The 26677-nt window shown below is 34.6% G+C and overlaps 1 protein-coding gene across 2 annotated transcripts; it reads right to left on the bottom strand.

The window, feature by feature from the left end:
* Positions 1 to 5952: 5952 nt before the first annotated feature.
* On the bottom strand, positions 5953 to 9300 carry LOC104707534 (adenine phosphoribosyltransferase 4-like). Of its 2 annotated transcripts, XM_010423906.3 has the most exons (6): positions 9109 to 9299; positions 8779 to 8889; positions 6925 to 7017; positions 6666 to 6815; positions 6389 to 6447; positions 5953 to 6278 (listed from the first exon to the last, which is right to left on the bottom strand). In XM_010423906.3, exons 1-6 carry the CDS (start codon positions 9188 to 9190, stop codon positions 6225 to 6227), a joined length of 549 nt encoding a protein of 182 aa, XP_010422208.2. In that variant the 5' UTR covers positions 9191 to 9299; the 3' UTR covers positions 5953 to 6224. The 2 variants fall into 2 exon arrangements, with proteins under 2 accessions (XP_010422208.2, XP_087316618.1); XM_087460492.1 differs by lacking the exons at positions 6666 to 6815; positions 6925 to 7017 and having other exon boundaries at positions 9109 to 9300.
* Between the last annotated feature and the right edge of the window lie 17377 nt (positions 9301 to 26677).

The raw sequence follows: 26677 nt of genomic DNA, 5'->3' as shown, positions 1-26677 counted from the left end.
TATTGAAATTTTCATATCATTAAAGATTTATATCAATACTAAGATTAAAATTAAAACCCTCATTTATCAATTGTTTTCCCACTGGAGTCCATTTATAATTTTATATAATCTCTATGTTGAAAAAAAAAAAAACTATTATTATAATATAGCAAAGAGAGGAGACGAGAGAATGAAATAACTTTATTGCTTTCTTGGTGTTGTGTGTTATGTTACAATGAGCCAAACTAACATATATATATATATAGGTGGTAACTACTTGGGGAGGAAGCAAAGGATTAAGTGATAACTATCACTAATGGATATATATAACTATTAGATAAGTGTAAATAGATAATCATTATCCAATTTTTAGCATTTCCCCTTAATTATCCATGATTACATATTGCTTCGTTAAAAATCTTATTATGAAAAAACTCATTGGAATAAAAACCATGATAAGGGAAAAAGAATACAGTAATATTATTTCCCCCTGGAAAAGATTATGTTAATCTTTTCTTTATAGATCTCGTAGATGATGCATTCCAATACTATGAATATGTTTTCTGAATGTTGAAGTAGGAAGTGCCTTAGTAAATAGGTCTGCTATGTTATCGCTTGAGCAGATATGTTGGACGTCAACTTCCTTCTTTTTCTCGAGCTCTTGAGTGTAGGAGAAAAATCTTGGGGGTATATGCTTAGTTCTGTCGCTTTTGATATAACCTTCTTTGATTTGGGCGACGCATGCAGCATTGTCTTCGAATAATGTTGTTGGCTCTTTATTGATGACTATTCCACTCGATTCTTGTATGTGGTTAGTTATTGATCTGAGCCATACACATTCTCTGGATGCTTCATGAAGCGCAATTATTTCTGCATAATTTGAGGAAGTGGCGACCAATGTCTATTTTTGTGAACGCCACGAGATTGCAGTTCCTCCAATTGTGAAAACGTATCCAGTTTGAGAACGAGATTTATGCGGATCCGATAAATATCATGCATCTGCAAAACCAACTAGACTGAATGCACGGTTTCTAGGATACAATAATCCCATGTCAATTGTACCTTGAAGATAACAAATATATGTTTTATCTCATTCCAATGCCTACATGTAGGGGATGAGTTGTATCTTGCAAGTAGATTAGTAGCGAATGCAATATCCGGTCTTGTGCAATTTGCAAGATACATGAGTCCACCGATAGCACTCATATAAGGTACTTCAGGACCAAGTATTTCTTCGTTATCTTCATAATGTCTGAGTGGATCACTATCAACATTCAGAGATCTATTGACCATTGGGGTACTCAAAAGATTCGCTTTATCCATATAAAAGCGCTTGAGGATTCTTTTCGTATAATTTGATTGATGCACAAATATTCCATCTTGGAGATGCTCTATTTGGAGCCCGAGACAAAATTTTGTCTTTCCAAGATCTTTCATTTCGAACTCTTCTTTCATATGAGTTCTTGCATCATCAATATCCTTTCGAGTTCCAATTATATTTAGATCATCAACGTATACAACAATGATCACAAATCCCGATGGAGATTTCTTTATAAAAACGCAAGGGCATATTTCATGATTAACGTACCCTTTCTTCAATAGGTATTCGCTTAAGCGATTATACCACATGCGTCCGGATTGTTTTAATCCAAAAAGTGATCGCTGTAATTTGATTGCACAAATTTCATTACACTTTGAGTCTAATACCTCAGGAATCTTAAATCTTTCTGGGATTTTCACATATATATATATATATATATATCATTATCCAATGATCCATATAAATATGCAGTCACAACATCCATAAGATACATTTCTAAATTATTAGAAGCCGTTAGGCTCATTAAGTACCTGAATGTAATTGCATCCATGACCGGAGAGTATGTTTCCTCATAATCAACTCCAGGTCTTTGAGGAAAACCCTGTGCAACAAGTCTGGCTTTATATCGTGTGATTTCATCTTTCTCATTTCTTTTTCGCACGAAAATCCACTTGCATCCAACAAGTTTTACTTCTTTAGATGTAGTGACAAGAGGTCCAAAGACATTTCTTTTATTGAGGGAGAGCAACTCAATTTGCATAGCATTTTTCCATTTCTCCCAATCAGGTCTATGCTGGCATTCTGATACTGATCTTGGATCTGGATTATCTTTTTCATGATTGAACTCTTTAGATACAGAAAAAGAGAATATTCTATTATCATCATTGATTTCATCTATATCCCATAAAATTCTATCTTGGGTATAGTTTATAGAAATCTCATATTTTTTCTGTATCGTCCCGAGGACTTTTCTCTTTATTTGGTTCTTCTTGAACCTTGTCATTTTTATCTCCCATTTTCTTTTTCTTTTGGGGATTTTTATATTTAGAGCCAATTGGCCTCCCCCGTTTTAGTTGAACCTTAGGTTCATTGGCTTTGCTTCCATCGAATTCCTCTCTAGGAATTTCAACTCTTGATGGTGCATTTGCAGCGGGGATATATGACTTCGTCACCCTTTTTGTATCTATGAACAAATCAGGTAATTGATTTGCCAAATTTTGTAAATGTACAATTTTCTGAACTTCCAGCTCACGTTGATTTGTAGGGGGGTCAAGATATATCAAAATGGTGTAGACCATGTAATATCTTTTGGAACTTGTGTAATTCCTCCCCCTAAAGCTGGAAATTCATCTTCATTAAAATGGCAATCAGCAAAACGTGATGTAAACATATCACCAGTTTGCAGTTCAAGATATCGAATTATACTCGGTGATGAATAACCGACGTATATACCCAATCTCCGTTGAGATCCCATTTTTGTTCTTTGCGGTGGGGCAATAGGAACATAAACCGCACAACCAAAAATACGAAGATGAGATACATTTGGCTCTTGACCAGATGTTAATTGTAAAGGGGAATGTTTATTATATGTGCTTGGTCGTATTTGGACCAATGCTGCAGCATGCAATATAGCATGACCCCATACAGAAATTGGGAGCTTTGTTCTCAATATTAACGGTCTAGCAATGAGTTGCAGCCGTTTAATTAAAGATTCAGCCATGCCATTTTGTGTATGAGTATGAGGAACCGGATGCTCAACATCGATTCCTATTGACATACAATAGTCATTAAAAGCTTGTGAAGTGAATTCACCAGCGTTATCAAGTCTGACTTTCTTTATGGCATTATCAGGTGAGCTTTCAACCTGATTATTTGGGCAATGAATTTTGCGAAAGCCGTATTGCGTGTTGTCAATAGACACACATGTGACCATCTACTAGACGCGTCAATCATTACCATGAAGTAACGAAATAGCCCACATGAAGGGTGGATAGGTCCACATATATCACCATGTATTCTCTCTAAGAACATTGGTGATTCATTCCCAACTTTGGTTGGCGATGGCCGAATTATGAGTTTTCCTTGAGAACATGCTTTACATGAAAACTTACCAGATTGAAAAATCTTTTGGTTTTTTAATGGATGACCATTTGAATTTTGCACAATGTTCCGCATCATGACTGAACCAGGATGTCCAAGTCTTTCATGCCAAATCTTAAATGTACTAGTAAGCTTAGATTTTACTGTAACATAAGATGCAATCATATTTATTTTTGTGCAATATAATCCAGAGGATAACATTGGCAATTCTTCCAATATGTGTTTCCTCTCAGATGTGATGCAAAGATATTCAATGTCATTTTTATTCAGAGTCTCTATATGATATCCATTTCTTCGGATATCTCTAAAACTTATCAAGTTTCTATGAGACTTAGGGGAATATAATGCATCGATTTCAAATTTTGTTCCCCTTGGCATTGAGAAATTGGCTTTCCCAAAGCCCATAATGATCTTTGCATTTCCACATATAGTGCTCACGCTTCCGGCGGAGTCTTTTATTTTGAAGGAGGAGAAATATTTTATATCTTTAAGTATTGAGTGGGTTGTAGCACTGTCTGCTAGACACATATCTCCATGCTCAATCTCAAAATTTGACATTTTCTGAGATAAAGCATTTATAAAAATATGCATTAATAAAATAACATAAAATCTTACAAAGGTTTGTTATATGTATTATAAGAAAACCATTATTCAAAAAGACTTTTATGAAGAAAAAAAAACATAAAGTACATATAAAACTATTACAAGCATATCATGTCATAGTGATTTTATTCGCATGATTTCCCGTTTTCATGATCAACGAGAAAATCTGCGATATCTAGATGGGTTTCATCATTTAGGCCATGGAAGCAAGGTCCAGCTTCATCGGAGATGAGGTTGGTCTCCACATCTCTTTCTTTTGCCTTTTGAGATGTTTGATACAAATCGGCCAAATGTTTTGGTATACGACAGGTTTGGAACCAATGTCCTTTTATGCCGCATCTGTAACAAGTACTCTCATCTTGTTTCTTCAAAACACGACCAACATCATTTATTTGTAGATTTTTGTTGGGTTTTCTTGCGTTGAAGTTATTGGGAGAGAAACCCCTTCCTTTTCCTCGTCCACTGCCTCCTCCACGATCGCGACCACGGCCTCGACCGCGTCCACGTCCTCGTCCTTGCCAATTATTGTAGCTAGATGTAGCAACATTCACTTCTGAAAGTGGAGCTGATCCAGTTGGCCGAGTTTGATGATTCATCATCACGAGTTCATTATTTTGTTCAGCACCAAGAAGAACTTGCGTTAATTCAGAATATTGAGTATATCTTCTTTCTCGATATTGTTGCTGCAGGATTACATTTGAAGGATGAAAAGTCTGAAATGTTTTCTCGATCATATCATAATCGGAAACATTCTCTCCGCAGAGAATCATCCTGGAAGTGATTCCGAACATAGCAGAATTATATTCACCTACAGTTTTGTAATCCTAGAACCGCATATTTAGCCATTCATGTTTGGCTTTTGGTAAGATCACTAATTGGTGATCAAACCTATCTTTGAAAGAGATCCAAAGATCTGCGGGATTTTCTCTCGTGATGTATTCATTTTTTAAACTATCATGGAGATGGTGACGCAAAAACGTCATGGTTTTTGCTTTTTCTTCTTCTAACCCATTTTCTGATGGATCAAGGGTTTTAAGAAGCCAATTTCTTTTTAGATACATTTTTACATCTAATGCCCATGTCATATAATTATTTCCAGAGATTAAAGGCAGCGATCTTAAGCTTTGCCATGTTTTACATGATAACTATATAAATACTAATATAATTTGTTAAATATAAATTTTTACGAAGAAAAAAAAAACTTTTGTAAAAGCTTTTGTTAAAAGGAGAAAATATAAAATAGTATAATCTATAATAGATTCATAATATAAAACAATCATTTTTAAGAAGCATAACCTTCTATATGATTGTAGAAAAAAGGCATTAACCTTTTATAAGATCGAGGAGGCAAAGCCTACCATATGATCCAAATATATAGATCTAAATATATGATCAAGGAGGCAAAGCCTACTATTATGATCAAGATTATAGATCTAAATAATCGAGGAGGCAGAACCTACCATTATGATTAAGATTATAAATCTAAATAATCGAGGAGGCAGAGCTTACCATTATGATTAAGAAAGATATACGATCAAGGAGGCAGAGCCTACCATTATAATTAAATACAAAATAATAATATCTTACTCTATAGTAGTACATATAATAATATATGCATATAAACTTAAATTAAACTCAAATAAATTTGACATAATTTAAATGTTACCTTGAATTGATGACAGATGAGATGTTGAAAATAAAACTATTATTATAATATAGCAAAGAGAGGAGACGAGAGAATGAAATAACTTTATTGCTTTCTTGGTGTTGTGTTTTATGTTACAATGAGCCAAACTAACATATATATAGGTGGTAACTACTTGGGGAGGAAGCAAAGGATTAAGTGATAACTATCACTAATGGATATATATAACTATTGGATGAGTGTAAATGGCTAATCATTATCCAATTTTTAACATTCTAATATATATCATCACAATAACAGAATATAGAAAAACAATTAATTAATTTTATATTTAGTAACGAACCAAGCCCATTCAATTCCCATGGGAGCTTCTCATATATAGATGGAACACGAAATTTTGCAAAATCCAAATTTAAATTTATAATCTTCGTCCGTTGTTCCATAAATTAAAAAAAAAAAAGAAAAAACATAAATTAACCGACCAATTGACCCAAATCTAAAAACCAGCGCATTATGCTTAAGGTTTTCGCATTGTCTTGCCCACTAATTTCTCCAATTTTAAAAATAATAATGACTTCATCGATACTCAACGAGAACATACAATGGCTTTCCTTCTAATCTCTCCCTCCCCTGCAAATTTTTAAATATTGCACACAAAGAAAAGTATATGAACCTCCACGTACTTAATTATATTACTATGAAAGTAACCCGGAAAATAAAATTCATGAACGTTAACTTACATTTAATTCGGGTAACTCGATAACGCATGCACATTCAACGACATCTGCTCCAACTCTTCCTAATACAGTAAATATATATTCATCAAGATCAGTGAAAAATGTTTCGAGTTTATAATTGAATCTAGTAGGTCTAAGGGTAGGAACACCATTGAAAACTTAAATTCGAGGAATTCTAAATAAATCAATGTCAGTATGATTGTAAGCGTTTTCGTATTTTAAAGAAGTGGCAAATGATTTGCAAGTTATATTCTTGACAATTTGAGAAATTGTAATTTACTGAGCAAATTCATGGCAGCACAGAGAGTCCCGCCCGTAGCAATAAGATCATCTACGACCAATGCTCTATCACCGGAATCTACAGCTTCGACGTGCATTTCCAACCGGTCACTTCCATACTCCAACTCATACTCTTCGAATATTATTTCGCCTGATTTTGAATAATATAAAGTTAATTTTGTTTTATTGTTTGGCCTTTAACAATAATAAAAATAAGAAAAAAAGAATATTGTTGATAAAAGTTTGGTATAGTGTTTAACCGGGTAATTTCTTGGGTTTACGAAGAGGGACGAATTTTGCTCCAATGGCTAATGCGATGGGTGCACCAAATATGAAACCGCGAGCCTCTATACCTTTACAAAAAAATCGACTACCACATTTTAACTGTCAATTGTATATAGTAATACTGTTGAGTCTGTGGTAACTAGGGGCAATACGAATAGGACACTACACACGACGTGCATGCGAGAGACACCGAAGAGAAACCCTAATTCTCCTACTGTTAAATAAAGATTCCTTGAAAACATTCTTGTAAAGGAAGAGACAAAGTCAAGAGTATTGACTTTAACAAAAGAGAAAATGAAAAAGAAAAAAAAAAACCCCTGAAGACTTGCTCTTTTGTCCGTAGAACAAACGCAAGAGACATATTCTAGAGCACAGGGCAACTTAACGATTCAAAGGACCAAGTGTACATATGGTTTTGAACTTCTAATATATAAATTCTTATTTATTTTTACGTGTACATCTCAGTATGAGTACAATGATATCAAATTCCTTTAGCACGTGCAATTATATGCATTTGAATAGGGTCCGAATACATCATACAGTTTTCATACTTCTATAGTATTTATAAATCGGGGTCCAATGATTAAGAAAAATATTATATCAGATATATGTTTGATTAAAAAAAATCACAGTCTTCGTATACTTTGAAACGACCATATATTGTAACAGCAAAACATTAGAAATTACAGTTATGTAATAGATCTACATGTCACATGTTGATGGTTTATAATTAAGTTGCAATGACCCTTAAGTCTAGTAGTAGTCTACTGTAATGTATGCTCACAATTTCTAACCGAAATCGGGTGTTTTGTTTTATAACTCAAAATGGTATTAAGATGCTTCTAGTTTAGCATTTGCACTACATCTTATGTCTAATGCACCCAAACATATTAAAAGTCATTTGAAAAAAAAAAAAAAAAAAAAAACTGTATTGATAAAGAAAGTCGTTGAATAGCAATGATGAGAGGAAAAATAGAACGGGCTGGAGATGGTTGCTTAAATTTGAAAAAATGGGTTAAACAAAATTGGGTTGAATAATATTTAATTTATTCATCTCCAAAATAGTGGTTGAACAAGTTGAACTTTTGTGCTGTAGGATTAGTTTATTTTTTCAATTTTTTAAGTTGAACGGGTTGAATAGTTTTTTCCAACCTATTCAACCTTTTTAATGCAAATGGTGAAAATTGGTTGAATAATTTTTTTCAACCGGTTCAATCTGTTCAACCCTGCAACCATTTGCACCCGTAAAACTTTATTTAAGGGCCAACCCTTTTAAAAAGGTAGCATCCATAAATCAACCACCCATTTATCCAAACCAGATTCCAACACTTACACTTTAAGAATGTCTAATCAGATTATTTTCGTTTTATGTTTCAGTTTTTTTTTTCAATATATGAAATACAAAAATCAAGTTGAAGTTGCATTTCACTTGGTGTCCTATTTTTTGTTTTGGAAATTCGAATAATAAAAAATCGCGCTTTTCGCATTTCGTCTTTTTTTTTATGTTAAAGTTTCATCTCGGTTTGGTTAAGGTAAAACCTTGAATATGATACACTTGTAGCAAACATTCATACCACTATGGCACAGTTGTCTTATTATCATATTATGAATCATGATTCCTAAACAACACAGATCAACTTCATCCAATTTTTATATTATCTTCTTCAACTAAATGCATCAAGATAATTATATATTATATTGTTTGCCAACACGAGGTTTATATATTAATGAAAATTAGATAAAGCAAAGAATAAAATTACGACAAAAAAATAAATTACTTATGTTTTGACTTTATATCTATAGAAAACTATGTATCTAAATAATAGTACCTGCAACCACCGAGATGTTCATGTGTCGATACCTCTCAACAAACAAATCAATAGTGTCTTTAAAAGCTTTAGGATCTAGCAGCAGTGTTGTTATGTCTTGGAACATTATTCCTGCAATTTTCACATTATTATTCTTAAATAATCTAAACCCACTTCCAATCAAGAAAACAGTACTTGCATTGTATCCATAACTTCCCAAGTCGTATAAGAAATTTTTGACCGTGATGACAACAATGTTACAATTTTTCTCAGTAACCAAAAAAAAAACAGAGACCTTAAAAGAAACATCTAATTATTAAATATAAAACTGAGGAAGAAAATAAAACTAACCTTTCTTGGGAAAATCTGGAACGACACGGATCTTAGTTTTGATGCCATCGATACGAGGATCCTTGACTTCGTTCTCAGACATTTTCTACAGACTCTAAGAACCCAAAAAGGAAATCTTTTGAATCAAATAGGAATTGATATAAAGAGTACAGAGAGGGAGAGAGAGTTCATGGAGAGAATGAAAGAGAAGGCATCCATACGAGTTTACTTATAGAGAGAATATTTTTGTAATATTATTTTATTTTCAAGTGTTTTTTTAACCTGTTTTGTTTGTCAGTCAAAACGATTTAATACTTATTTTATTTATAAATTTGTTTCCAAATATTCACGACACTATGTCAATTAAAGAATATATATGTTTTCAAAAATAATATCCTACTATATTAATTGGGAAGTACAAATATGAAACTAACCTTAAAATGTGTAAAAAAATTACATTCAATTGCCATTAAAAAATAATTAAGCTTAATTCACTAATTTAAATAAATATAATTAATTAAAAAATAAAAACATTTACAGATCAAATATTTAAAAATCTAAAAAAATCTAAAAAAAAATTCTCTCTCCAATAAATTATGGACGAAATTACTAATTATTTTTTAAAAAAATATATAAACCAATTAGTATTTTAAAAACTAAAATTTTATATCCATGTGTACAATACAATTATTTTTAATAACTAAATTCGAAGATTTTGTTAAGATTTCAAATTATGATTGTCCTATCATCTTTATTTTATTTTATTTACAAATTGTTTGGAATTTTCATATAATACTTATAATTAATAAAATGCATATTTTTTCTGCATATGTTGTGATTTGAATTTTTTAAAACGAAGATATATTACTCAATGTATGAAAATGTGTGTTTTAATTTCCACATTGGTGGGTTGGCAAAACTAAATTTATATACATGATAGATTAATAATTTTTATTTGCTTACAATTATAATATTAAAATTACTATGTTCTATTTCACAAAATAATGATGCAAATAAAACAAACAAATAATATAAAACTGTAATAATACGTCAAAAATAATATACTATAATATTCTAAAATAATTAGTATTCAATTAGACTAATAGATTTACATAACAATTAAAAATAAATATTATTTCAAAAAAAATAACTATTTTAAAAAACTAAAACAATAATTTTGATTATTATATTATAAATTTTTTAAAAAAATGTTGATCCGTGCTTTAAGCACGGGATATCCCTTAGTTTTATATGAAAACTGTTACCACAATAACTGCAGTTCAAACAGACTGTTTGTCTAATAATACGAACTATAAGTTTGTTCTAACAATATATATGGATTGACGAAGCAAATATCTCGTCAAGAAAATTGCGGAATTAAATTTTGATGTTTTTTTGTAAAGAGATGAAAATGATTTAGGAAAATTTGACACCATGATTTCTTTTCTCGGCAAAACCCTTGGCGAAAGATTTTACTAGTTCGGGATGATTACAAACGTCCTCTCTCTACAATTAAAAAAATCTTGTGGAGATGAAGGATGTAATCTCTAAATTGTATCAAAAGCAAAACATAACTAATCAAGTGTAACAACCCTAACAATTTCTAACGAGTATTGTACTGAATACAAACAAAACGCATTTTTTAACTAAAACATAAGGCTAGTTTTGAATCTAAATAACATTGTAATAAAACAATACTCGGCTATCTGCATTTGACTGAAATCAAATCTAATTTCGTCACTAGCTCATTCAGTTTTTCTAATTTTCTCAAACTAAAAAAAAAGTAACTTAAAATTCTAGGTGAAAAATGATGTGTGCAGTGATGTCAAAAAATAATGATGCAATTGAGCGAATTCGCTTGCTTCAGGACACTGCTTTTAATCATATTTTCTTATGGCTCTTTCATTTTAGGGGTAATGAAACAGTGATTAGAAAAAAAAACTGTAAAAAAGTTTTCTCACGACGTATGAGTACAAATGGTCTATTGCATCATCTTACCTTCTACATTATGCGACGACATTGAACTCTCCGTTTTTTTTTCCTGGAAACATAAACTTGCCGACAAAAAAGAAATCATGATATAGCGTGATCATTTTGAGAGTTTTCTCTAATGATGTTTTGTTTGAATGGGAATAGTCAAAATATCCAACTTGTAGAAGGAGATAAAATGTAGCTGACCGATTTATATATATTTTTTTTCTGAAATATTCTAGTTTTATTTTTTTTTTTCACTTTTGGCATGCACTTTCTTAAGAAAAATTCTAAACCACGTTATATAGTAAAAACATAATTCTAAACCATAACGTTATATACATGTTAAGAGTTGTTTTTATCCAACAAATGTATATATTTTGTCACCATCAGCAATGTATATGTTAGGAAATAACAACGAAATATAACCATATATTCTGGCTACAATATTTTTTAATTATCTTAGTCTTAGAATTTTATCTTTTATTATATTGTCAAATATAAAATCAGAATAAAATCTCGAATTATTAGCTTGCGCTAGACCCAATAATTTGCTATGATTTCAAAGGTAAGCACATCTAAAATGCAATATTTAATATTCCACATTGCGTATATTATAATATATATATACATATGAACCTTTTCTTTTGTTTCCCCAATGTAATTTTTTAAACTAATTTTGTTTATTAAATTTGACAAAAAAAAACAGATCAAAGACCACATAATGGTATCTATAATATCCCACAATGAAGAGTGGGATATTTATAGTGGCAAATCTGTTGTGATAGATTTTGACAACTTTTCTATATATTAAAAAAAACTGAATAATGCAAAATAGTATTTTACTTTTAACTAAGAATACATAACAAACAAAAAACGAAAATAGTGAAAAGAAAAGTGATGTCTCTTTTTATCTTATTTAATGTTTGAGACAGTGGTTGGAATATAAAAAGCCTAAAAGGCAACCACCTTTTGAATTGTGATTGGCCATTCTACATTACCATTTTATCACTCCTCAGTCTTCACTCCTTTACAATGTAATTTTGTTCTCTTTTTTTTTTTTTTTTTTTTTTTTCTGCAGCATAACATGCAATATATACTATATGTCTTGGTCATAATTTTGTTTTTTTAGTTTTCTAATTTTCCCCTATTGTCTATCAAATCATTATTGCATGAAATTTGATTTTTCATTGTTTAATTCATAAATAAAAATGTCTTGATCATATATTGTGTCACAAGTCATATCAGCACATGCGATAAAGATACACAAGAGTTATAAATTCATGGGGACAAGGGGTATTTCAAAGATTTTGTGACACGTATATAAGACTTTACTGGTTTAAATGCTTTAAAACAAGTAATTTAGATTTTGTAATTTTTAATTTTTATATTTAAAAGAACATTGAACTTGAAATAAAATTCAGTTACCCATTACCGTTCATGTCCACCAAGTCAAGTTGATTTAGGACAATATATAGAATGTTATATAGTGGTACAGAAAACGGTCATGTTCTTCTGTTGATCGCTAAAATAGCGACTGTGAAAAACGACGGTGAACGTAAAAATTATGAAAGTAAAACGATAATTTAAAATTGTAATAAAGGTAATGTCGGAGAAAATGGAAGTGGGATTAGAAAAATTGGAAACGTGATACAATATCTGTGGAGTCATCAAAAAAACCAGCGATTAGAAACTACTTTCACGTCATCAATTCCAAAAAAACTCAGCGAGTGATTTTTTTAAAACTGTGTCGTTCGTTCAGCATGGTCTCGACTCGCCGGCGTCGGGACACTCGCTTCTCCAATTTCCTCAGATTTTAATTGTGGCTACTATAGTTGTCTTTTTAATTCCTTTTTCCCAATTTTTAAACCCTTTTGCACCCTTTTCTTTATCCCTCAAGGACTATCAAATCTGGATAATTATTATCTCACAAGTCACAATGGAGGGAGGTGTTTCTCGGTGAATCCCACCATTCCATTTATAAGTTTAGCCTATTCGACAGCGAACCAAAGGTCCATTGCTATGTATTTTCCCCGATCCGAAAGACTGTCAAAACTTGAAGAATTCTTCATCTCGACTTTGTTGATGGCAGGGATGTCTCTTGAACCATCAAAAGCTCCTCCACAAAGGAGTATGATGACAGCTCTCAACGCTGCTTTCTTCAGAGTTACAGCTTTTTATATTTCATGGACTTCCGCCCAAACCACACTTCACCCTCAGAGCTTGGCAAGGAGGAAGACGCTGTCTCTAGAGAAGCTTTACGCACTGCAAATCAGATTTCCCTCTGCTCCGACTAGACATCATGTACCCATTCGTCCTAGGTCAGCCAAAGCTAGAGTTGACTCTTTCTTTGGTGGGCTTTGGAGATTGTTTAGGCCCAGCAACTCTTTCAAAACATTTGCCCAACATCTTAAAACCCAGGCCGTGCTGTCTAATTATTTGGCAAACTATAAGTAATATGTAGTTTGATCTTATACTCTCATTGGTCTAGTCATGTTGAGAGCTAAGTCAACTAGGATGATATGGCTTTGAACCTATGGTCTGAAATTTCTGGTTCTTGCTCTGCTTGTGGTGAACTCTATTGATCCTATAAGTTTGAAGTCTCTTGGAAAGTTAATGTTGAACTCTTATTGTCAACGACTTGCTTATGGCTTTAGTTTATCTCTGGCTGTCAGTGACTCCTTGACTAATACATATATCGGCTTCTCTCACCAATCCTTTACTTCTGTTTTGGATGGTTGTTTCCATGCTAGAAGAAATTTTGTTTCCCTAGCTTGGTTTTGGATCTTAGTGTGAGAGGCAATAGAAAAGGCTGGAAGGAAATGACATTATGACAAACCCTCTAAGGAGATTTGGTTATCGTTCTCTCTATAACCTTCTACACATGTATAGTCTGGTTGTCAAAACCACCTATGTGAAAATCATTAACACCAGGGATACTCTTTATACACCGAAAAGTTTAACACCTAGTTATGCTCCCTATCACTTGAAGTCTCTTGGTTTCTTTGCGTTGAACTCCAATTGGCAGTTGTTTTTGTTTGGTCGTGGCTGGCACTCGACCAACATTCACTCCAAGTCAATTCTGAAGAGCGACTTCAACCACCACCTGCTGTCACTTTCTTACTATGTGGCTTATCCGGTTCACTTTTGAACTTCCATATCCATCTTTCTCTATCAGTATTGCAGCTCAGGTATGCTCTCTATCTGCTGGCGGTGAACTGTTTTCAAATCATATGTAGAATTCTTAATCTCCTCTGCCGAGGCATTTCTAGGAGAGAGACCAAACTAATTTGTCATGGCGCTTCAACCATACTCAAAATTTCATGATGCTAGATTCTCTGATGATCCCTACCGCTTCCAAGTCATTGAAATTGCATGGCCTAATAGCTTGGAAATCAAGTTTTCGAAGGCATGAGTATGGTCATAGAGATCTCTTGACCAACATTTCCCCCTCGACTTGTCTAGCTAGCTACATCAAGCATCAACCAATCGCAAAGAACACCTTTTCAACGTCATTAAATCTGTGTTGGACTATGACCATTGTGTCTTCCATTGAGCCTCTCGTGGAAGACTGATTAACAAACCTTGACCTCACATGTGGCAAACCGCTAGATTTTTCTTCAAAGCTTTCTTGGACTCTTTGTTGATTCCTTTTATCTTTTTTTGTTTGGCATTGGGAAATGTCTCCTTTGTTATATTGTTTTTTTTTTTGTCAAACAAACTTCCATTCCAGCTTAAATCCTCAATGAGGAGAGTTCATACACATGAGAGAATAAAGGATTACAAAGCATAAAAAGGTTACAAAGCTTATAAAGATATTGGTTCCATTAGTTATCCAAGGAGGTGTAAGAATTTGGGAGACTAGCAATGCTTAAAGAATCTGTTGGGATCATGGTGGAGTTGCACATGAAGATGCACTTCTCAACTTCCTCGATCAACATGTGATCAATATTGGCTCTTGTAATATATGCAGAGGAGATTTTACAAATGTTGTACTCAGGGGGAGTGGGGGAAGGGGTTCTCGCCAACAAGAGAATGATCAAACCTATTTGTTCCAAAGTTGATACATTTTCTGGCTTAATTCTCTGCACAGTGTCTGGGGCAATAACTGGTACTCGTAAATGATATGTGTAATGCCGGAATAAAGCAGGTGAGTCCTCCCTCGCATGAATCCAACAACCATGGAAGTTAAGGAGTCCCTCACAAAGCTTGCAGCCGGTATTACATTGCCAAAGTAAAGCAGAACCGAGTTTACATCCTATAAACGGTTGATGGAAATTGAGAGGTGGGATTGGTCTATGATTGAATCTAGGAAAAAGGAAGCAAAGCTGTAGCAAAATAGGTGGTTCTTCCCTCTCATGAAGCTCAAAGCCATGGAGGTTAAGGAGTCTCAAACAAAACCTACAGTCGGTTTTGCCCTAGGGCATTAAGATAGGTACTAGGTTAGGACCAAGGAGGAAGTCGTGATGGTACATATGGGGGTTTTGGTGAGCTTTTGGTACAATCGTTCCAACTGATCTTGACAAGGGTAATTATCTAACCAACCTAAATAGGCTTTTGCATATCTACTAAGGCTGCAAGCTACAACAAAGGCATGAGAAGCTAGTAGGATTGGATTCGAGAAAATTGAGTAGGGTCTAACAATCTTCAACATTAGGCATGTATCATACTCTCACCGGGATACTCTACCTACCAGGATTCGTGTATGAGAATTGGGCTCAAACCTGGATCGATAAGACTGAGGTGGATTGGGTACGGAGCTGCATTGGAGGCGAGAATCAGCATGACTCTGTCCAGCAACAGGGTTGGAGAAATGCACTTTGGTCTGGTTTGTGAAGGCAATTTTCATCGGACAAAGCGGCGAATTGGAGCAGAGTAGATCCGGTACACAAACTAGAGGGACCAGAGATGCAGGAGGGGGATAAAGGTTCGCTAGGGTTGAAACTTTAACCGTCAATATCATGCTCAGTTCCGGAGGCAGCACAGATCTCCCTTCCAAATGCAGCCAAGTAGAACACTTGGTGAGTGGATATGAATCCAAGGAGCAAGGAAATGTTGAGGTTGCCTTCAAGGGGAACCGGCAAGAGATACAGAAAGCAAAACAAACAAGGCGTCCAAAGGTCTCAGATTTTTCATCGAAAGGTTGGGGTCTCGAGAGAATCACCTCGCCGAGAAGACCCACCATTTGAGCAGAGAGGGGGGGAGAGAGGTTAAAGCTGAAGCGTGGTCGGAGTAGCTTGACAACCCGATGAATCTCCGATGAGTTCGAAATCGGTCTAGAAACAGAGTTGGTATCAGAGAGGAATACGACAATGAAGGGGCAGTGGCCTAGATCAGCGCCGCCGGGAGGAGAAACCTCGATGGTTGTGCTAGAGAGAGAAGCTGCTAGCGAACCAGAGAATATAGTTTCTCTTGTTGTATTGTTTAAACTTTGGATTATTGATCATTTCCTTTCTATTTGATTTATAAATGAATGAAATCAAGGGTCTTGACAAAAAAAAAAAAAACTGATTCGACGACAGATTTTAAATCAAATCTCAAAGCATGCATACTCTTTTGTTTTATATGGCAGAATGCAATCAGATCACAGCAAAGCCAAATCGATCACCAGACCAGGTTGCATCCAAAAAAATATTTTGACATTATACATCTTTAGAGTAGTATTTGACTATTTAGTATTTACACTATCAGAAAGATGTTATATTTTTTTAATTTTTAAGTTAGAATTTGACTTGTTGTTCAAAAAAAAAGGTTATAATTTGACTATTACACGATCAAAAATAAGTTAGATTTAAATTGAGATCAAGACTTTGTAATGTATTTAGACTATTTACGAAATGATCTTTTTTTTCTCAAGTGTGCACTGGAATCTAAAACTTCTTTTTGCGATGTGCAGTCGACGGATATTTAAAGGAATAAAAAATAAAGACAGATATCTATGTGTTTGTATTGCTATGATACATCGATAACAATAAGTCAATAACATTATAGCACCACAACAACGAAAGTGATATCAAAGAACATTACATTAATAATCTTGTTAACATTCGATTTTTAAATTACATTGTTTTCTTGTCTCGTGTGTCGTATTCAAATTCTATACTATATACAAATATATTTGAAATAAGATTATTAGGGGGAAAACCCACCAATAATAAAATCAATGAATTTGGTAGGCAGTAGGCACCGTCGTCTTTCTTCTAGTATACTAGAATTGGACCGTGCTAAAGCATGGATTAACATTTATTTTATTTATTTTGTAACTTTTATTGAAAGTGTTTTATATATGATTGTTTAATTTGTTTTTAAAAAAAAAAATTCCTCAAACAAAATTTTTTTTTCTTGAACAATATGCCATGAAATCATATGTTGAATATAACTTATGAAAATAACATATATTTTGTAAGATCTATTCTAGTATATCTAGATTTTGACCCGCAGTACACTGCAGTTTTAGCTATTTGATAAAAATATTAATTTCTGTTTGTTAATTTTATTTGATTTGTTTAGTTTTTAAAATTGTATATTGTATTTTGATTGTTAATTATATGACTTAACCTACACTATACCACATATTAATTATTTTGTTACATATTAATTAATCGATTTAATTAGATTCGTCTATTAATCTAATATTTATATTGTTAACAAAATAAAGAGATGATATTTTATCCATGTAGCACCGAATCAATGACATTTTAAGTTTCTATTAATATCAACTCAAACATATCTAGCCATATAACTCGTCGTGTGATATTTTAATTTGTTGTACACCGCAGAAAAAACTTCATAAAAATCTAAATATATTTTTAAAATTTTAAAATGTGTTAATAAAGTTTCTTTTTGGTTAGAAATTGAACTACTTATAATATTTGAACTTCGTATAAAGTTTAAATAATTTAATATCTTAAACAATTATAAAAATTAAATATTTAATAATTGAAATCTGAATAATCTTTAAAGTTTTTAAAAAGTTCACAAAATAATGATATGATATTTTACCCGTGTAGCATTGAATTAGTGGCATTTTAATTTTCTATTAATATCAACTCAAACATGTCATGCCATATAACCCGTCATGTGATATTTTAATTCGTATATATTATTAAAATTGAAAATGTTTGAATAAATTTTATTATTTTAGAAATTGAAATACTTATAATATTTGAACTTCTTATAAAGTTTAAATATTATTCATATCTTAAACAATTTATAAAAAGACAAATGTTTTAATAGTTGAAATATTAATAATCTTTAAAATTTTGAAAAAGTTATACATTTGAATTTTTAAAGTTATTAAAAGTTGAAATTCTTTAAAATAAAGAAACATAATAAAATGTATATATTTTTTTAATTTCAATGCCTGATAAAGCAAGGTTTCTGCTCGTTCATATTCACAATCATTTTGGTCTCTTTTTTATTAATATGACTTTGAATCTTTGTCTAGTTTTCTGCATTTTATATATGTTTTTTATTCATCAGTTGAGCAATATATGTCCGTTTTAAAAAATTTAAATTACATCATATGCAGAAAAAATCATAAATTTTATTAACTAAATATATTAGATAAAAAAATTAAAATAATTTAAATATAAAATAAAATAAATGTGAAAGAAGAATCACATATTTTTGTTTTAATTAGGTTGAGAGATTTCCTTATCTTTTAAATGTTGCTTATAATTGATTTATATGTTACTATAATTAACTAAATCCATACTATCCTTACTTACCAAAAATCAGACTAACCCGTATATTATGATACACATATGTCACAAGTTTATAACCAAAAAATCATAAATATATCTATTATATAGTCTACAAAAAAAATGTTGTGTACTTTCGTTTTATTATATAGGGGATAATATATACTATAAGTTGGTTTAGCGTATGAATATGATTTAAAATTATAGAGAAGAAAAAAAACACAATTATAAAAAACATGGACTCAGTTATACTATATTTTAGCTAAATTAATAGTTTAATACCACGAATTTTCAACACCTAGAGATTGTTTAATTTAACATATTTGAATGGAAGAAGAATCATGGACATGCATGGTTCAAAAGCTAAATTTGTAAAAATGAAGATGCAGCCAATATTAAAAAAAACTTCTTTTCTTATTAACAATCACTTAAATAATCATACAAGATATGTTTAATCAGATTTACACACAGTCAACACGACTTGTCACTGACCAATTCTTAATCTAACCAAAATCCCTAAGAACCCTAAAAGCTTATTCGCTTAGTTCTCAAAATTATTCTTTGAACGGCCAAACAACATGTTTGCCCAATAACACAATATATAGGATACCTCCGATGACCTACTTTCCTATTAAAGGATAAGTCCAAATCTTCTTAATATATATGATAATAACTTGTTCTCTAATCAAAGAGTCTCTAAAAACACAGCCACGTCACTCGATATCTGTTACAGACGTGTGAACCTGTCTTCCAGGATCCTACAGACCAGCCTTATAGCAACCAAAATCTTCATGCTTTCATTCTCCCCCTTTTTATTTGAATGTGACAACTCAAGCTCCAGATATGAATAGTACTAGAATCTTCCAAAACCATAAACCTCATCAACTATAACATCACCATCATCACCAATATCATCATCTCATCATACTCCCCCAGCGTGAGTGCACATTCATATAAAAACAAGGATGAAGACATATATGTAGGGAGACACAACAAGCTTCCTATCATGCCTTGAACCAAAAATAATCCTCAAGAGCTTTTATAATGTTCTTAGATTCAACCTTTGAAACAAAACAATGTTGCAACACTCCTTGAGAATTCAGCTCAACATGACAAATGGTTTGCTCAACAAATGCAACTGCAGCAGACTGATTCTTATGACTTTGCAATTGTATAGATGTAGCTAAGACTCCTGATGATTCATCATTCCAATCGTTACTATTGGATCTAGTTGATTCAGTTGTGACTGTTTCTTGTACAGGTGGTCTGCAACATGCTTCTGTAGAACCTCAGGTTCAACCCCAACATCGTCTTCAGTGATTATCTTCGAGAGATTGCAAAATAGGTTGATTTCCTCAGTTTCATGGATTATTTGATTATATTGTCTTTCATTATGTTCGGAAACCTTACTGTAAAGATCCTGTTTAGCAACCCAGACTTTGCAAAAGTGAGATGGATCGATAAAGCACTTCCTAGCCATCCAAAGCTCCTTGATCTTGTTCTTAAACTTGTAACAAAAAGATTTGACATGACCAGATTTACCACAATGAAAACATTCATAAATCCTATGTCCTCGCTTGGATTTAGTCCAACCTTTTTGCTTAGGAGCGGATATAGATTGAACTTGTTCCTGGTTAGTGCTACAGGGGCTTCCTGTTGAACCACTTTTCCCAGAATACTTGACTCGGTTTCATGGGTTGAATTACTCTTAACAAAGCTTACTGATTTATCACGAGATAACAGCTCAACAGTCTCCTCTTTATGATAACCCAGACCTCGATGCTGAGATCCTACAATTCCCATAGATAGTATCTCATCAAGCTTTTTGCCACCATTATTCAACATCCTAATCTTCTTGTGATTCTCATTCAGCTCCCTTTCCAGACTTGTTGCTTTTTCTTTTTCCAAACTATATTTTTCTTGCAGATTTCTCAGTTTCCTCTCAAACAACTCCTTTTCAGCAGGAGGGAGTTCCTCACCAATCAATACTTCACGCTTCCTATCTTCAAGCATATTGACTTTGGCTTCCAATTTCAGTTTTTCTTGGACAAGTAGCAACTTTTCATTACACAACTGAACCCAATTGTCATACAGAATACAATAGCTCTCTTTTGAAATTGACTCTTCATCATCATCATATGAGCTTTCATCAGCTATATCATCACTTTTAGCACTATATGCAAAAAGATTCAACATTTTTCCTTCTTCTTCATCCACATCACTCTCTGATTCTGAATCATTAAAGCTAACATATGCAATCTTATTTCCTTTCACCATGTTTGGGCATTCTGATTTTAAATGTCCAATCTTTTTACATTCAAAGCACTTCATCTCCTTGCGCTTAACCATTGGACACTCAAGTTTGTAATGACCAAAACCACCACATTCAAGACATTGAATCTCTTTTCTCCGATTAGATTTTTCTTTCTCAGATATATTTGGCCTAGAACAAGACCTCTCTGTAGCAGTTTGATTCCAACAAGCTAATTCTCGTCCTTGTCCTTTTTCAACACGCTTGAGAGCTTTTCCAAAGTTTCTTGCCATCAAGGACATGTTATCTTTTATCTCTTTCAACTGATCACTCCTGTCATCTGCCTTGAATGCAATTCCTTTACCATGAATTCTCAATTCTTCAGAAACTTCCATCTCCTCTGATTTTAGCATACCAACGAGATCCTCAAACTTCAAGGTGTATGTGTTGCCAGATACCCTCATAACTGCTTTATGAGCTGCATACTTAGAAGGTAGACATCTAATTAATTTCTTAACCAGCTTGGTATTTTTATAGATCTTACCAAGATTCTTTGCTTCATTAGCAATAACACTCAATTTTGCACTAAATTGTGAAATTGATTCTTCTGGATCCATTCTTAAGACTTCAAACTGAGATGCAAGTTGGTCTAATCTTGTTCTTTTGACACTTGAATTTCCTTCATGGGTCTTCTCCAGAATGTCCCAAGCATCTTTAGCTGATTCACAACCTTGAACAAGCTTAAACTCATCATCATCAATAGCTCCAAAGATAGCATTAAGAGCCCTAGCATTGTATTTAGACAAGTTCTTTTCTTCCACTGTCCAGCGTGCCTTAGGTTTAGTGATCTTGTCACCAGCTTCAGTTTTCTCATATGGAGGCTCCCAGCCTTCTTCAACAGCCGTCCAAGCATCCTCACCAAGATTACGGATCAACTGAACCATGCGGACCTTCCAACGACCATAGCTTTGTTCATCCAAGATCACAGCCCTTTGAAGCATCATTATCTCAAGATCTCAACCTGTGGCGAGTATAGAGCTCTCATCGGTTGACTGCTCTGATACCAATTGTAAAAACGAAGATGCAACCAATATTGAAAAGAACTTCTTTTCTTATTAAGAATCACTTAAACAATCTTAAAAGATATGTTTAATCAGATTTACGCACAGTCAACACGACTTGTCAACGCACTTTTCGCCGGACACAGTGAGGGGTTCGAGTCAGCCGTTTGGTCCGGAGGAATGGGGTCCGTTGTTTGAGGATGCCCAAGGGGAGGAATCGTTCCCAGGCATGTTTGAGCCAAACATGTATATGCCTGAATGGGAGATACCTGTTGAGGTGCCGGGGTATACGCCATCAAGTTCGAATTGGCACAATATACCGGAGGATGTGTACCCGCCTGGTTTTTCGCCGGTTGATCAGCACGCAACCAATCCAAACCAGAATGTCCCGGGAGAAGATCAAGGGCGTGAGGAAGACCATGGTACAGCGAATGTATCGGAGACCCAACAGACGCTAAGAATGGTTCAAGAACTTTTGAGCCATATGATTCAGCAGCAGCAGCGGAGTCAAACCAATCATCCAGTAGAAGATCCATCAGATCATTTCTTGAGATTGGTGATGATGATGAGAAACTTAGGTTTCAGCAAATTTAAAGGAGATCTAAACACGGTGTTAGCAGACGAATGGATAAAGGAGTTGGAAACAAATTTCGAACTATCAAAGTGCCCAGAGGAGTTTAGGAGGCCTATTGCAGTTAATTTCTTGGAGGAAGATGCTCGTGCGTGGTGGGATAGTGTAGTTCCACGCTATCGGTACCAGTCTATCACATGGGAGACATTTAAGAGGGAGTTTGGACAGAAGTATTTTCCACCAGAGTCGCGAGACAGGTTGGAAAATCAGTTCCTACGATTGGAGCAAGGTCCTAAGAGTGTTCAAGCCTATGGAAGAATTTTCACAAGGCTTCGAAGTTACTTGTACCAAGGAAATGATGATGAGTTAGCCATGGCCCGAAGGTTCTTTAATGGACTCAGGCCGGACATAAAGGGAAGACTGCACGCAGTGACGTACAGAAGCGTTGCAGAAGTAGAAGAGAGGGCCATCAGAACCTTATGGAATTCGGGACGAATTCTATTAAGGGGGGGAGAATGTAATGACCCTCGTCAAGGGGTAAAATTTCAGGACAAAACCCCAGGGCCAAGGATGTGCAAAGGGCACGAATGGGAAGTAAAGGAGGAGGACAATGGTATTACAGAAGGAATGTCCGAGAAATTCTGGACGGACCAGGAAGTGGCCGATGGTACCATGTACCATGTACCATGTGCCGTGTACCGTACGGGACGTACGTGTACCGACGGACACAGCGGACGACCAACGATCGGTCTAGCCATCGGACATGGTTTAAGAAGTGGAGGAAAAATTCTCTAAGTGTTGGAGATTTTTCTAAGTGGAGTAATTAAAATAATCAAAGTGGAATCTCCACTAAGAATATTTTAATCAAAAAGGAGATAATGGAGCTTAAGTGGAGAATTAATTTAATTCCATGGGGCTTAAGTGGAGAATTATTTTAATTTTGGAAGAGTTAGTGGGAAGATTAAATAATTCAAAGGAGATAGTGGAGCTTAGTGGGAGAATAAAGAATTCAAGAGAAGTTAGTGGAATTCAAGGTGTTGCTCGAAATTCTCCAAGTGTCTAAGCATGCACTAATAGCCTCTAATGAAGAGTGAGCATGAGACATGCATTGGCTATCTCCGCGCCCACACTCTCTATAAATAAGCTCCCATCTCTCTCATTTTCGCAAAAGAACCAAAGGGGTAAAGTGAAAAATTGAGAGAGAAATTTTCTTGAGAGAGAGAAGAAGAAGTGGCGAGTTGTTGGAAAGAGGAGAAGAGAGTGCAAGACAAGACTATCGACCAAGTGTTGAAACGATAAGGACAATCGTTTTCATTCAAGTGTAGTTTCGAGTGTGCCGCGGGAGGAGCTCATCAACCAAAGCCGATCATCGCCGGTTTTACTGTGAGTTCAGGCTTATGCATTAACCGGTTTAGATGAGGGATGAAAACCTCTATCTAGTACGCGGATTGCATGGTTATTTTTGGTGCATTATTACTTGAAATTTCTTTGTGATTTTTCTTGTTTTAATTGCATGTGTGTGAGGTTACACCCGTTACTAGTCCGAAATGTTCTAGTAACAAGGGGGTGGTAACATGTGGTGATACTTGTGAAGTCATGAGTGTGAGACTCATGCATGTAATTTCCAAGTATCAAGAATTGGTGAAATCTTAATGCATGTCCGCGAGTAATACCGGCTAAGCATGTAAGAAAGGGTATGGCTGTCCTTCCTACCGTATCACATACAACAGCGACATGTAACCCATGTTCGTGTGTTGTAGGGTTGAGTACGAAGAGCTCGGAGGTTACTGGGTTCGCTATCCTGGCCGAAGCTATTACACGACGGTGTAATTTGAAAGGAAATCCGGTTGCGTGCCTTTGTGGCTGTAACGCGGTTGTTCCGAGAGGGATGGAGGAGAGGAAGCATACCGGGCCCTAGAAATTAAACTTGTTTAAAGCTTGCATGTTTTAATTCAAGTTTTTGTGTGGTTGTGGTGGTGTTGCATGTCGTTGCATGTTATTAAATATTGCACGTTTATGCATGTTAGTGAGACTCGCATGGTAGCTATTTTGTTTAGCTCATTATCTTCCGCATGCTATCTCTGATTGTTGATTGTTGATTGTTGATTTCTTGTGGTTGTTGTGATTGTTGAATGCTTGCGTGCATGTTGTTGTTGTTTTGGGGTTTAGAGTTGGGGCTAACTCTCTGCAGGCACCCTGAGCTCACTAAGTAATCTTCGATTACTTACGATAGATTTTTGTGCTGCAGGTAACCCTAGAGGGAACTAGAGGGCGTGGTGAACGATAGGGAGGCTGGAGTAGATTTTTATTTGTGTCTATTGTAAAAATTACAAGTATGTTTTCCTTTTGGTAACAAACTTCGGCTATGGGCCGCGTTTTTAAAACTTTATGACCTTTTGTTTAAATCGGTTGTAAAGAACTCCTTAATGAAATAAAAGTATTCAGTTTTATATTAAACGGGCGAGCGTGCTGATATAGACTTTGTCCGAGTCGGCTCAACACACGGCATGTCTATAAGGTTGCAAAGCTGTAAGGATAGGCCGTGTGGTCGGGAACCTCACTGATGGACTAGCCAAAGGGTCTTGATATGTTCTTGTACTCGGCCGGACCGTTGGTGAATGTTCCCATAGTAGCGTCCCGGTGCTGTCCGTGGTCCGCCCGGCCATACGGCGGTTCGGGGGCGTTATAGGCTACCTCTCCAAAAATTAGAATATTTTTCTGGAAAGCTCTTCTTGGAGCACTTGCTGTCACAGAAAGACTTAGGACTAGAGCAATAAGAATTTTTGATGGGTGTATGATTTGTGGTGCAGAGATTGAATCGATCAACCACATTTTGTTCCTCTGTCCTTTTGCAAGACAAGTTTGGGCTCTTTCCAATATTCCATCGCCATCCTTGGGTTTTGGCAACTCAATTTTTGAGAATATGCATCATGTTTTAAGTTTGAAGAGATTGGGGAACTCTGTTGCAGAACCTAGATCAGCATTTGCTTGGATTTTGTGGCATCTGTGGAAAAACAGGAATTCCTTACTCTTTCAAGGAGTATGCTTTTCACCGCTTGATGTTGCTCAAAAAGCATGGGAGGCCTTTTCGGAATGGTGTGCAGTGCAGACTCCAACTCTCTGTCACGAGATTGTACCTTCAGATCAGGATGAAAGATGGCATCCCCCTTTACATGGTGAAGTGAAGTGCAACATTGGTTTTTCCTGGTCCAAAAAGTTCGCGTTATCTGGAGCCTCTTGGGTAGTACGAGGTCCTACAGGTAATGTTCTTTTGCACAGTAGAAGATCCTTTACCTCTGTTAATTCTGTCTTTGAAGCCAAAATTAAGAGTTGGGAGTGGGCCTTGGAGAGTATGGCAAGCCTACATTTAGCGAATGTGACTTTTGGTGCATCCACGTTGGAAATCATTCAGGCTATACATGATCCAAGTCATTGGCCATCAATTGTAAGCTTCATTACTCCCCTCATATTCTATAGTCAAGGGAAACCTTTCTGGTTTCTTAGCTTCGAACCATTAAAGAGTAACTCGGGAGCTATGCTGATTGCAAAAAGTGTCACTTTGGACTTGGGATTATCCTCTTACGTGGCTAGTGGTGTGCCTAGGTGGTTGAAAGGTTTTTTTGATCATGAGCAAAGCATGATTCTTAATTCTTTGCATTAGTACTATCCTTTTGTTCCATTACCAGAAATTTCTTATATTATTTCTTTTCTCTTTTTAATCGTAATACTGACTTTTGTCTTTCTTAGCTAGAATGGTTTACATTCTGACTTTCAGAAAAAACAAATCTAGAAGACTTTTTGAGTCTCAAGCGGTGATTTTCTTGGTTTCTCAATTTTTCTCTTCCTTCGCTAGAAGATTTGACTAAGTCCTACAAATAAGGTTTGTCTTCTTTGACCTTTTTGACTTCTTATCTCATATTTTCTAGTTCTATTTTAACTCCTTCCCTTAATTACTCATATATATATTTCCTCCCTCTTTCGTTTTACTTTCCTTAGTATGCTTCTCCTTTTCTAGTTTTTTTCTTTCTCTATC

Source organism: Camelina sativa, chromosome 8, assembly GCF_030686135.1.
Source record: "Camelina sativa cultivar CO46 ecotype springtype chromosome 8, ASM3068613v1".
Classification (NCBI taxonomy): Eukaryota; Viridiplantae; Streptophyta; class Magnoliopsida; order Brassicales; family Brassicaceae; genus Camelina; species Camelina sativa.
This window is presented reverse-complemented; position numbering and strand designations above follow the sequence as displayed.